This window comes from Euleptes europaea, chromosome 5 (assembly GCF_029931775.1).
Source record: "Euleptes europaea isolate rEulEur1 chromosome 5, rEulEur1.hap1, whole genome shotgun sequence".
Lineage (NCBI taxonomy): Eukaryota > Metazoa > Chordata > Lepidosauria > Squamata > Sphaerodactylidae > Euleptes > Euleptes europaea.
In genome coordinates this window covers 34940984-34954811 of record NC_079316.1, presented here as the reverse complement: position 1 = coordinate 34954811, position 13828 = coordinate 34940984, and the positions used below count along the sequence as shown (strand labels likewise).

The following is a 13828-nucleotide window of genomic DNA, read 5'->3' as shown; positions in this document are numbered from 1 at the left end:
ATGAGAAGTCATGCCAAAGCTAAAAAGGAAATCAAAAGCCAGTTCAGATGTCCATATTCTTGAAAAGTTTCTACAAACTTATGAAAGGCATTGCATAGGATCCCAGAGCTGTGTCAGTACAACTATCAAACAGGGCTTAAAGAAATGCATTGCAAATGAAATCCTTATTACTAAGGTAATTTCAGATTACAAAGAATGGTTTGACAATATTATTGGAAATGGTAAGGTACACCCTAACTTTGATTTTTTTTAAAGTTTCTATAGAGGTTCTTCCTTGAGCCATCTGTCTAGATGGCTGTCCCATTGGTTTCTGTCTTGGAAATCAGCTGTAGTTCATGAAAGCTTATGCTGGAATAAAATATTGTTAGTAGTTAAGGTGCAACGAAGCTCCTGTTTGTTTTTGCTGAAACAGACTAAAAAAACTAACACAGCTACCCCTCTGGAACTCTTAATGTTTGTTAGCCTGGGATTTTCTTCTCTGTACATTTTGTCTTTCTAGGCTTCTGGGTACATATGCCTCTCACCAAAGCAGTATAATTGAGAGTTTGCAACAAAACTTTCAGTGGCTTCTGGTATGAAGGAACACCAAAGTGGTATTGATCCAGCTTCTGTGTTCCCCTTGCTATATCACTCTTAGTAGTCACAATTATTCCTGCACCCAACATTCAAGAGTTTCACATTTAATTCTGGGAACTGAATTGGGAACTACATGAGCATCAGCAAGCATATGGTTGCCAATTTCACTTTCTGCCACTCCCAACGAATCCATCCCCACCCTCTGCTTTACATGTGAACGGTTATATGAACAATGTAAATTCTTCCCCCAATCCCTGCATCCATTTTAGCCCTGTTTGCCTGAGATCAGATTTCATAAGATCAGTTTAAAGGAACAGTTATGACTACCATGAATGCCAGGAAAAATGTTTCCTGGCTGATGAAAGTGACTATTATGATTCAGGCTTAAAGTTTTTCCGCTGGTTACTATGGCATGTAAATAGAGCTGCTGAAATTGAGTTTTAAAGTGACTGGTATATCTATACAAGATTTTGACATTTTCAAACTCTAGAGCAATATGTAATGTAATTCATCATGGCAATGAAAAATACTCAGAGTTATGATGACATTCACTGAGAAGAACATTTATGCAGATCAGATGTTGGAAGATACCTTCAGTCATATTAGACATAAATGTCCCATATAACTTAGGTCAATACCAAATTATTTTGATGGGGAAAACTGAAGAGGATCTCTCTAAATTGGGTAAGTGGGCGACCACATGGCAAATGAAGCTCAATGTGGCTATGTGTAAGGAGATGCATAATGGAACAAAAAATTCCTAATTTTAAATATATGTTGAAGGGCTCCCATCTGGCTGAGATGGAAAGACATCTTGGGGTTGTTGTGCAAAAACTCAATGAAAATGTCGACCCAGTGTGTGGCAGTGGTGAAAAAGGAAAACTCCATGCTAGGAATGATTAAGTAAAAGTTTGAAAATAAAATAACCAATATTGTAGCACCCTTGTATAAAGCTACGGTGAAATACTGTGTGTAGTTCTGGTCGGTGTACCTCAAAAAGGATATTCAGAACTGGAAAAAGTACAAAGGAAGACAACCAAGATGATTAGGAGGTTGGAGCACCTTTCCTATGAAGGAAGTCTGGAGAGAGTTTTCTAGACTTTTCAGTCTAGAAAAAAGACAACTCACCGCGCATTCCTGACCTCCGCCAGTGGCCTGCACCAAAGTCCTCAGGAGGCTGGTGAAGGGCCCACAGAAGGACCCACAGCGCCGGTGTCTGGAAGGCGCATGCTGGCATTCATGGCCCCAGCACCGGCCACGGCAGTGACCCGGGAGGCGTTCCGGCATCTTGGGAGGCATACCTGGGGCGTAATGGCGTCCCAGGAGGTGTTCCTGGGGCATTCTGGCGCCGGCCGGGGGGCAGGGCCACTGTTAGGCAGCCTCCTGAGCCATTCCGGCTCAGGAACGCCCCCTTTTATTTTTGCAGAGATACGCCACCTTTTTGGCGCTGGGCAGAGGTTTCGGCCCAGCTGCTGCATTGCCTCCTAAGCCCAGCACCCGCATTCCTCTCAGGAATGCGCTGTAAGGGAACACATGATAGAGGTTTATAAAATTATACATGCGGTGGAGAAAATAGATAGAAGGGAGCTTTTTCTCTCTCTCCCATAATACTAGAATTAAGGGCATGCAATGAAATTGTTGGGAAATAGGCTCAGGACAGAACAAAATACTTCTTTACTCAATGAGTGATTAAATTGTGGGATTCACTGCCAGTGCAGGTACTGATGGCCACAAGCATAGATCGTTTTAAAGGAGGATTAGATAGATTCATGAAGTAAAGGTCCATCAATGGCTATTAGCCATGGTGATTGAAGGGAACCTTCAGAGATCCAGAGGCAGTAAACGTTTGAATACCAGTGCTGGGAGGCAGCAGAAGGGGGGAGTCTTGGCCTTTATGCCTTTGTTGCTGTCCATGGTTGGCTGCTGTGTGAAACAGGATTCTGGACTAGATGGACCACTGGACTGATCCAGCAGGCTCTTCTTATGTTTGAAGATTGTAGGATCCAGCCCTAAATAAGAAGAGCCTGCCAGATCAGACCAGTTGTCCATCTATATCAGCGTCACACATTTATACATGAAGGGTTATTTTTAAACTTATGACTCTTGTCACTTCATGGTTTTAGCTGGTGTATTTTCTGATTGCCTTGTTACACTATGGGGAAGATAATTTGAATGTCAGGTTATTCTACATATCTATCACATGCAGGTATTTCATTTGTTCCCATAATATAAATATCTTCCTGCAATTACTGGGCACATTTTTCGGTTTGGACCATGCTAATGAAAGATTTTTTTTCCTCCCTAGTTTGTGCTTGCCAATGTTAAGACTTCATTGAGAAACTTGAAGCGAGTTTCTCTTACTCCTTTGCTAAGGACTATTCGAGATGAACGTTATCGGTTGGGAAAAGAGCTCTGTGTCTGGGGAATTCAATTAAGCCCTCAAGATGTTGCAAACCTTGTAAGTTAAAGCAAAATCAGTTTTTAAAGAACTACATATTTTTAGGAAGACTGCCAACATAACAGCCCATGTGGCATGGTAAATATGCAGAGATGTTACATTATGGCAGCTGCATACATCTTGAAAGCATCAGATGAAATATAATTTTTTTCTAGATCAGAAATAAATTGCATTTAGCCATCTAAGTCAAAAGCAATGGGATTTTGTTAAAAAGGTAATTTAAGCAATAACTTTTCAGTTGTTAATGAATAGTAATGACATCAATGTTTGGAATGGAAGGAGATTCATATTTGTAAACTTAAGAGTTCAACTCCCTGCCCCCAACTCATTATAAGCTAACCCCAAACTCCAGCAAAGTTTGGGCTGACTTAAAATGATTTCACCAGTATCAATTTGTAAAACTCACTCTTGCAACATACAGAAACCTATGTGGAGATAAAAACTGGATCTTGAGTAGATGTGTTACCTTCCCCTGAAAGGTATGTGACTATGGCAACCCAGTGACTTCAGCACTAAAATAGCAGCATTCCAAGTTTCAGAATTTCAGAATTTTCGTGACTGTGAGCAATTATTCTAGACCAGGGGTAGGGAACCTTTTTTTTGCCAAGGGCCATTTGGATATCTTAGACATCATTCGGGGGCCATACAAAATTTATATATATATAACAAAAAGTGATCAGCAGTGCAATCTTATGCAGGTCTACTCTAAATCCTACTCAAGTCCAGTCAGTGAGGCTTACTCATTGGAAAGTGTCAGTAGGTTTGTCCTGCAGATGTCTAGGATCTTAACCTACTGGCAGCCTGAGCCTACCCCTTTTTGGCCAGAGAAACTATGAAGTACACTTTGTTTATTGAGAAATTTTACATGCTGCCTGGAACTTGACTTGGATGGAACTTGACATCAGATCTCAAAAGCTAAGCAAGGTCGGCCCTGGTCAGTACTTGGATATAAGACCACCAAGGAATACCAGAGTCCTTATGCAGAGAAAGGCAATGGCAACTCACCTCTGTTCATTTCTTGCCCGAGCCAGTAATGCCGTGGATTGAATTTAGAAGGGTCCAGATTGGGGAGGGGCACAGAGTACACAGAGAGAGATGCTGCACATTTGGTAGTCCATCCTGCACCTGGGACCTTCTGCATGCCAAGCAGATGCTCTACCTCTGAGCCACAACCCCTGCCAAGCAGAGGCTCTACCCCTGATCCACAGCCCCTCCCAAGGAGATGCTCCACCCCTGATCCACAGCCCCTGCCAAGGAGATGTTCTACCCCTGATCCACAGCCCCTGCCAAGGAGATGCTCTACCCCTGATCCACAGCCCCTGTCAAGCAGATGCTCTACCCCTGATCCACAGCCCCTGCCAAGCAGATGCTCTACCACTGATCCACAACCCCTTCCAAGCAGATGCTCTCCCACTGATCCACAACCCCTTCCAAGCAGATGCTCTCCCACTGATCCACAACCCCTGCCAAGCAGATGCTCTACCACTGATCCACAGCCCCTCCCAAGGAGATGCACTACCACTGACCCACAGCCCCTGCCAAGGAGATGCTCTTCCACTGATCCACAGCCCCTGCCAAGGAGATGCTCTCCCACTGATCCACAGCCCCTGCCAAGGAGATGCTCTCCCACTGATCCACAGCCCCTGCCAAGGAGATGCTCTACCCCTGATCCACAGCATCTGCCAAGGAGATGCTCTACCCCTGATCCACAGCCCCTGCCAAGGAGATGCTCTCCCACTGATCCACAGCCCCTGCCAAGGAGATGCTCTACCCCTGATCCACAGCATCTGCCAAGGAGATGCTCTACCCCTGATCCACAGCCCCTGCCAAGGAGATGCTCTCCCACTGATCCACAGCCCCTGCCAAGGAGATGCTCTCCCACTGATCCACAGCCCCTCCCAAACAGATGCTCTACCCCTGATCCACAGCCCTTGCCAAGGAGACGCTCTCCTCCTGATCCACAGCCCCTGCTAAGGAGATGCTGTACCCCTGATCCACAGCCCCTGCCAAGGAGATGCTCTACTGAAGCACGCCAGCTGGAGGATCAAGCGGGGAGGGGCTGCCCGGGGGCCCTCTGGCTGCCGTGTGGGAAGCGCATCCCAGCCAGCAGATCCAGTGGGGAGGGGCTTAGCAGGGGGCCCTCCGGGTGCCAGGCGGATAGTGCGCGCCAGCCGGAGGCTCAAGCGGGGAGGTGCTGGCCAGGGGGCCCTCTGGCTGCCGTGCAGGAAGCGTGCGCCAGCCGGCAGATCCAGCGGGCAGGGGACCCTCTGGGTGCCGTGCGGAAAGTGCACGCCAGCCAGGGGTTCAAGCGGGGAGGGGCTTAGCAGGGGGCTCTCTGGGTGCCGCGTGGGAAGCGCCCACCAGCCGGAGGTTCAAGTAGGGAGGGGCTTGGCAGGGGTCCCTCTAGCTGCCTTGCGGGAAGTGCGCACCAGCCGGCAGATCCAGAGGGCCCTCTGGTGGCCACGCGGGAAGTGCGAGCAGCTGGAGGTTCAAGCAGGGAGGGGCTTGGCAGGGTGCCCTCTGCAGGCAAGCCGGGAGCCGGATGAAATGATCCCGTGGGCCGTAAACGGCCCGGGGGCCCGAGGTTCCCCACCCCTGTTCTAGACTTTATGGATTTCTTTCCAAAAACTGTGTGGTAATGCAACCACCCCAGCAAAAACACAGATGTGTCTTTCTGCAATAGTTGTTTCATAGTGCATATTGTACAACAATATTTTAAGAATGGATATTGAATTCATGCCTGCTTTAAGGGTAAAGAATATTATCCATGCTTTGTGGTTATACCTGGAATTTGGGTCTCCCAGGCTGAATTGAATTATTTCTACATGGCAGTTAAACTAAGTAAAAACACTTAGAAAGCAAGCAAGTACAAGTCAGATTTAAAACAAGCTATTGGATAAAATATTGATTGCTTTTGTATATTTGTTTTGATGTTTAGGCAATTTTACTAGAGCTGGATGGACGTACCACCTATCCATTTTCTAAATTAGAAATAATTCACACTGAGTTAGACCTCTGGTCCATGGAGAGACTTGGAGTGGCTTTACCTTACAGCAATTTGAGTTCCCTTGTTTTGGATTATTCCAGGTGGGTAGAAATATATACAGTATGCTCCTTCAGTTGCAATCTAAAGAAAAGCAGAGCTGTGATAGACAACATTGTAAGAACATTATAATCAAAGAATTTATCGTTACCATTTTGCAACTAATTTTAGCAAGCGCTTAGGTCTGCAGTATAGTTCTGAAATCCTATGTAGGAAACTTATTTAATATACATGTGTCTGAATAATAATAATAATTTATTGGATTTTTAGGTCGGTCTATCCCAACAGGTCAGGCTCAGAGCAGCTTACAACATTAATTATACAGTATATAAATAAACTAAAACGTCAATTAAAATTGATAGTGCCCATTCATTTATAGTATCTCAACGGTTGAGGAATAGAAGAGGAAAGTAGGAGAGAAGGGAGGCCAGCAGAATAGAAACTGTTGCTGTCCTCAACCATACGCCCCAGTGGCATAGCTCTGTTTTGCAGGCCCTGCGGAATTGATTTAAGTCCCGCAGGGTCCAGATCTCACTAAGGAGAGGGTTCCACCAGGCTGACAGAAGGATATCCTTTGGGCCAGGGATCACCAGCAGATTTTCTCCTGCTGAGCAAATGTGGTCATTTTGGTAATTGGGCCTGCCAGAGGGATGTTTAAGTCCTTCTTAACTTGAGGAAAATAAAATCATACATTCAGCTCACTGCTATTGGCCCCAATTACTGTAGTCTGAAAAAAAGCTACTAGTGAAGTGCTGCTGTATTACGTAGAAGCCAATGGTCAGCAATACAGCCGGAGGTTGGAAGATTAAACGATCTGTTTATTAAGGCCAAAATAAATGCAGTCGGGTGTGTTTACCTCAAACAAGCAGGTAAATTCACACACCAGAACAAAAGATTACAACATTTATAACCTGTGGTCAGGGGTGTTACAATACAAGTAATACAGAGCATAGACATACAAAAACCCAATAATGGACACCTTTGGATTAGCATAGGCCTATCAGTGGGGGTTGAGGCGGCACCTTAGCTGGTTACATGATCTGGGGCAGGGAACATTCCTTAGTCCGTAGGTAATTCTGGGCCGTGTCTTGGTGGAAGGTTGTATCAGACACCGACAGCCTGATTTACTGACTTCTGGCTCCTGGTTGCCACCTCCCCAAAGCCCTCATGTGTGTGTGCACATGAATGCATAGTATTTCAAACCTGCTCTTATACTTTAGGCCTAGCCTTTCCATAAGAGCAATTATGCAATCTGAACACAAAAGCATACATTCAGATAATAATAATGATTACAGGCATTACACTAGGAGTTTGCATCCCCCTCCTTCACAGCAAACAGAAGGTTAATCCTCTAGAGGCCTTAACAGCTGCTTGGAACTTGCTTCCTTTTAGGGTTGCCAACCTCCAGGTGCTAGCTGGAGGTCTCCTGCAATTAAAACTGATCTCCAGTGGATAGAGATCAGTTCACCTGGAGAAAATGGCTGCTTTGGCACTTGGACTCTATGGCATTGAAGTCCTCCCCCCCTCTCCAAAACCCACCCTCCTCAGGCTGTGCCCTAAAAACCTCCCACTGGTGGCGAAGAGGGACCTGGCAACCCTACTTTCTTTCCATCCTAGAGAAAACTTTTCTGCAATTGTCAGAAGGGAGAAAAAAGGTCATCGGCTAGAGGACCTGCTGCATACTTTTCTTCACCCCTTGCAAGAGCTTATGTCATGGCTGAAAGCCATTCTCAGGGCCAAAATACATGTTATGTGTGATGCAAGTTGGGCTGCAAGGACTTGACCCAATTTGTATGACTGGAGGAATTCACCTCCACAGCATTCCATTGCTCAAAGGGGTGCCTGTTTGCCCCTTTCTTGGGCTACATGCCCATAGGAGCCTGAAGAAGGGGAAACGATGTGGCAGGGAAGCCTGAAGGCCCTCCTTTTCCTATCTTGGCACTCTCCAGCTGTACAGAGCAATGGAACACATCTAAGTTGATTTCCCCCAATCATACATATGTCTACAAGTCAGGATGGGCATCCATGACCGACTTGTATCACACGTATTGTGTACTTTGGCCCTGTGTGCAACTCCAGCAAAGACTGCATACATTTCTAAAGTGAGGGAAATATGTAAATCATTGCTTTAAAACTGTATTTTCCATCTCTGGATGAATCAAATTTTTAACTGTATCTTTGTGTTTATTTTGTTCCGTAACTTATCTTGAGCTCCCCCCCACCGCCCAATAAACCTACTTTAACTGAAATCTTTATTTTGCCTTGGGATGTTAACAGCTCTGGACTATAAGCAAACCCTATTACTGCCTTGGACTATGGTACTTGGATGCAATATTTCTGAGGAAAGGCTAATGAGATTAGTAACTTTCTGCCCCAGCCCTTGATGTTAAATAAGTAAGGGGTGCATAGATCTCACGTCAGATCCAGGTATTTGTCTTTTAGTGCTAACTAGGCACATCTAACACTCTACATATAAATATAAAGGGTTGCCAGCTCTGGTCTGAGAAATACCTGGAGATTTTGGGGGTGGAGCCTGAGAAGGGAGGGGTTTGGGGAGGGGAGGGACTTCAATGCCATGGAATCCAATTGACAAAGTGGCCATTTTATCCAGGTGAACTGATCTCTATTGGCTGGAGATCAGTTGTAATAGCAGGAGATATCCAGCTAGTACCTGGAGGTTGGCAACCCTATAAATATATGGTACTGTGGTGGTTCCTACTATACATTAAATATGAGTTGGCTCTGTTGAATCTAACTGTACAAGATAACCTGAAATACATTTGTACTAAACTGAGTGTTTGCTGAATAACTCTAAATTGTGGATGGCAGCAGGCATCCTTCTTTGAAGAAGATACCTACTTATGTATTTTCCTCTTCACAGATGTGGAGATAATGGTGTCAAAAAACTCATTTATGGACTGGAAGGAAACGCAAAGCTTTTAGTTCTGAGTCTCTGTTACTGTGATTTAGGACCTGAAAGTGGATCTCCGCTTGGAACTATTGTAGCCCAAACTGCCATTTGGTAAGCTTTGGTAATAGAGATTTTGGGGCTGGAAGCATTAAAAATTTAACACAGGTTTTGGTTACTAAACCAACAGTGTAATTTTTTTAAGGTGATGTCCCTGTTGGTTTTTCGCTTACTATGTAATTAGCTATTTAAAATCCAGAGCTATAGTTGATTCAGCCAGTTGTAAGTAAATGAATGGAATCATGTATACATCGGGCAACTTGGAATGCATTAAAGATGTGACAGATAAGTAAGTAAAATTTTATCAGTATTATTGATACAAAGTGTTTCTATATTCTGAATACAGAGAAATATGTTGAAATGCCAGTAAAAAAGATCAATGTACATAAATAATTTTAAAATTGTGTATCACAGCAACCTGTATCTTAATGGTAACAACTTGCAGTGTGTGGGTGCAGCAAAACTCCTCAAACCAATAGCAGACTATGCAGAAAGCCTTAGACAAGAAAGGAGAGTAAATGGCTTGGTGTACAGCAATGATACTGCTGCAGGTCAGATTTATATTGAATAAATTGATACTTGTGCAAGCATTTGTTCTAAATGAAATTTTCTGTTAGCAAAACTGTTCTTTTGGGGAATCTGAACAAACCATGTTGCATACATATGAGTTACAGAATAAAATAATAAACACAATGTATGTAATGTAAGACTGTCATTAGATGGAACTTTTATCACAGCCCCCTGATGACTTGTAACATGGAAATTTTAGTTTTACCCTGATGAGAAACTTTGGAGAGATATTACACAAAGTGTAGTCCCATTAAAGAACTGGGTGGGGGACACTCCTGATGAAGTTTGTTATACAGTATGAGATTCTTCCTGTAGATCAAATAATTCCCACAAATACATATAATAAAAATGCCAAATTGAGGTACATGAGTCTCACCTTTAAAGAACCAGTACATTATTTGAAAAATAGTTTAACTGTATGACTCAGTTCATACTTCTACTGACCAACTGCAAAATATGTTATAACATTCAGTTGAAACAATAAAATGCATTTATTCTGTATAGGAGATTTACTGTGCAATCCTTGGCAGAGAATTAAAACTAATGGGCTTAGTACAAAAAAGTCTGCTTAGGGATGTATTGTAAGCTGGTTTTTTAAGGGGAAAAACAGCTCAACTTTTATGTATTTGAGCTCTTGGCTAATCTTCTCCAACAGCAGTATTTATAGCATATAGGCCCACTGTGTCCAAGTCTTTTGGGGAGTAATGAATAAAAGTAATGAAGAAGAAGAAATAAGAATATAAAATGGTACTTCAGAGGAAAAAAATATGGACACCATTCTTTCATCTAAAACAATTTTATTTCTGCTCTTTACCGGTAAATGGTTTCATTATAGTGGAACACATTCTCTTCTCTACACTGTCCTTTAGTGTCAATATTTCTTCCCCCCGCCCTCCCGCCACAGAATGGAATAATCTCCCAGGGCCCTTCTACCATCTAGCTGTTCATTATAATAAAGAACTATGCAGGAGAAGAGCCCTGGTTGGGAGGAGAGGAGAATGATGTAAGCCGCTTTGAATTCCCCATTGGGAAGAAAGGCAGGATATTTTATTGATCTAAAGTATATAGAGCAGAAATGGAAACAGCATAGATGTAAACTACACCTGCTTGCAAAATATTTTAAACTGGCAGATGTTCTGGCATGTAATTCAACAACCCTGGAAGCCTTCAGAGCAATCGCAGGCAGACCATCCATGTAATATACATGCTCTTCCTATGTTGCTGAGTATCTTTCAGGAGCCCAAGCAATACGGGATTAATATAAATAAATAGTAAACGAAAACGATCAGCTGATCCATTTACTGTGTTTCATTTTCAGTAGCAAACAAAGATAAAGGGATTCATTCAGAAGTTGTCAGTCTGAATGTTATTTCTAAAACTGACATGTCTACCACATTGGAAAGCACTGGGAAGAAAAAGAAAAGAAAAGGTAAAATTCATTTATCCAATAAAGCAGCCTATTTGTAATATAAGCTCCCAGCTTTGTTTCTCTCAGCAATGCACGTTTGCTATGCCTTTCAGTCAGGTCAGTACAATCTTTATCAGCCTGGTAGTGGGCTTTTTCAGTGATAGTTGTATCTCTCTGGAATGTTCTTTCAGAAGAGATGAGGAATGACATCTGCCTGCCTTCAGGATAGCCTGTACAGCTGTGTTATTTTAGGAGGCCATTTATAGTTGAAGTTGATGGAAATTTCCTGGCTGTTGGTGTTGATACTTGGTTGGTAATGTTTTCTACTTGGTTTTTTTTTTCTATTTGTATAACGTTTGTGTGTGTGCGCGCACATGCAAACAAATAAAAATGTCCTGGGGCTGTCATGTGGCCTGATGGGAATTTTTTTTTTTTTTTGCCATCCAGTCATAGCCAACTTACGGTGACTCTGTAGAGTTTTCAAGGTAAGAGACTTTCAGAGGTGGTTTGCCATTGCCTGCCTCTGTGTAGCAACCCTGCTATTCCTTGCTGGTCTCTCATCCAAATACTGACTAGGGTCGACCCTTCTTAATTTCCGAGATGTGACAAGATCAAGCTAGGCTGGGCTTTCCAGGTCAGGGCTTGGGGAAAACATACAGGCTTCCAAGCAATAGAACTGGAGGAAAGGTTTAAAACTTTCTTCTCCTCTTGGCATGATCCCAATCCAGATCAGATTGTCAACCTTTAAAAACAAATACAGCAAGAGACCTATACTAGACATCAGAGAACTGTGATGAGGATCTCTCACAATTGTTCAAACTGAAGAGAGATGCACGGGTGAGATATTTGTCTGGCCTGTGGTAGTGGAGGAGGGGGACTGGATGTTGATTGCTTTCCATGTGCATGCCATTCCCCCAATGTAATGGTTGTTTCCCCACCTCACACTGCTATTTGTCCTATAAGGGAAAAATACAGGTACCTTACTTGTTCTGGCATAACAGAACAAAAAAATGTGAATAACGTATGAGTTTGTGCTGTATTAATGGGGGGTTGAATTTTACCAATATTAAGCCATACTCTGTCTCTCTCATAAAACACTAAAACTGAACTTTTTTCAAAGTAGCTAGAAAAGGGGAGCACCTCTCTAATATGTTGTCAAACACCTGATTGTCAAAACTGCTTGACTTAATCGCGACAAAAATAATCCTTATATGCATGTGTTACTTGCAGGATTAAAGAAAAAAAATAAGAAACCTGATCCTGGCCCATGGTTAGCAAAACTGTGTTTAGTTGATAACGCCATCGATAAAAGATTAAATCAAACAGAAAAAAGCATTATGGAGTTCTTTCTGCTTTTGAGTTGGTAAGGTTACTGACTACAGGACATGCATAACTTTCTTCTGGCACTTTTGCACTGTGAGATATTCTTAGGGTTGCCAGCTCTGGGTTGGGAAATATCTGCAGATTTTTGGGGTGGAGCCTGAAAAAGCCGGGGTTTGGGGAGGGGAAGGACTTCAATGCCATAGAGTTCAATTGTCAAAGCGGCCGTTTTCTCCAGGTGAACTGATCTCTATTGGCTGGAGATCAGTTGTAATAGCAGGAGATCTCCAGCTCGTACCTGGAGATGGGCAACCCTAGATATTCTAATAGTCTAGATTAAGAACAGGAATATCTGCTCGAACTCTTGCTTGGTCCCACATATTCTCAAGAGACCACCTGATTAATATGTTAGTCTTTTTGAGGACAAACGACATTCTGAAGGTCAATCTGTGTGGTAAATTATAGACTGTGGAGTGAAAGGAACTTCAGCCAGAATCAGTCTGAGACTACTTTAAAAAAATAACTCTAAGCAATCTATTCCCATCAAACTGTTATTCATTCCACAGAGCTTTGATAGAATAGTATTGTTTTGGAGCAAAAAATGCAGCAGACGGAACAGGTAACTAGGAAAATCTATCTACCAAACATTTCCCCACATTTAACAAAGTGTTCTTTAGTACTGTTGGGCTAACTTAAAATGTGTGTAGTAGGACCTTTTTGAAAACATGGGAATTGTCTTCCCACAGTTCGCCATTTTAGACTTTTCTTGGGGGAAAGGATGCATATTTCTTGGAGCAATGGCACGGAGGATATTGGAAAGGGATAGGAAAAGCATTGTAACAGGATATGCTACAACTGATGTAATTTCTCTGGTGGATTTGTGACTTGCCATAAGGCTCAGAACCCTAGAAACAGTCTTGCATTTATTTGTGACAATTCTCTGGCAAAGTATGACAGCTAGTGTTATAGCTTCCTCCATGTTACAAAAAGTAAAATTGTGAATGTTTAGAATAGCTTCACAATAGTGAATGTCCCCCCCCAAAAAAACACCCTACCACTGCCAGATTTCACTATAATCCTATTAATGATTGCTACAGTCCTACTGAAAGCAGTAATAACTCAAATGTCACGAACATCTACAAAATCGAAACAGTGTATTATTTTGGCATGTAGTACAGAAGTTGTTAGGTTTTTGTTAATATTTCACATGCAGTAATTTTCATTGTTAAGCTGTTTGTTTTAATCATAGTCTAATCAAGAATTCTGAACATCTAGTTGAAATTGATATCAGTGGCAATGCAGTAGGAGAACGATGTGCAGTCAAGATATTGGAAGCTCTGAAGGACCGAAAGAAAGGTGGGGTATTTCCAGTTGATATGACTTGTACCTACAGTAGACCTTCCTTTACCCAGACCTTTTCTTTCTGGAACTCTCTTTTATATAACCAAATATTATTCCCTATGTTGAGTAGAGTCTAGTTAAGAA

At 42.6% G+C, this 13828-nt stretch overlaps 1 protein-coding gene across 1 annotated transcript; it reads left to right on the top strand.

Moving 5' to 3' along the window:
• LOC130478253 (uncharacterized) lies at positions 1-9616 on the top strand. The gene is made up of 5 exons (XM_056850403.1): positions 1-175; positions 2882-3034; positions 5973-6121; positions 8959-9099; positions 9460-9616. The coding sequence occupies exons 1-5, from the start codon at positions 11-13 to the stop codon at positions 9614-9616; spliced, it is 765 nt and encodes a 254-aa protein (XP_056706381.1). The 5' UTR covers positions 1-10.
• The last annotated feature ends 4212 nt before the right edge of the window (positions 9617-13828 follow it).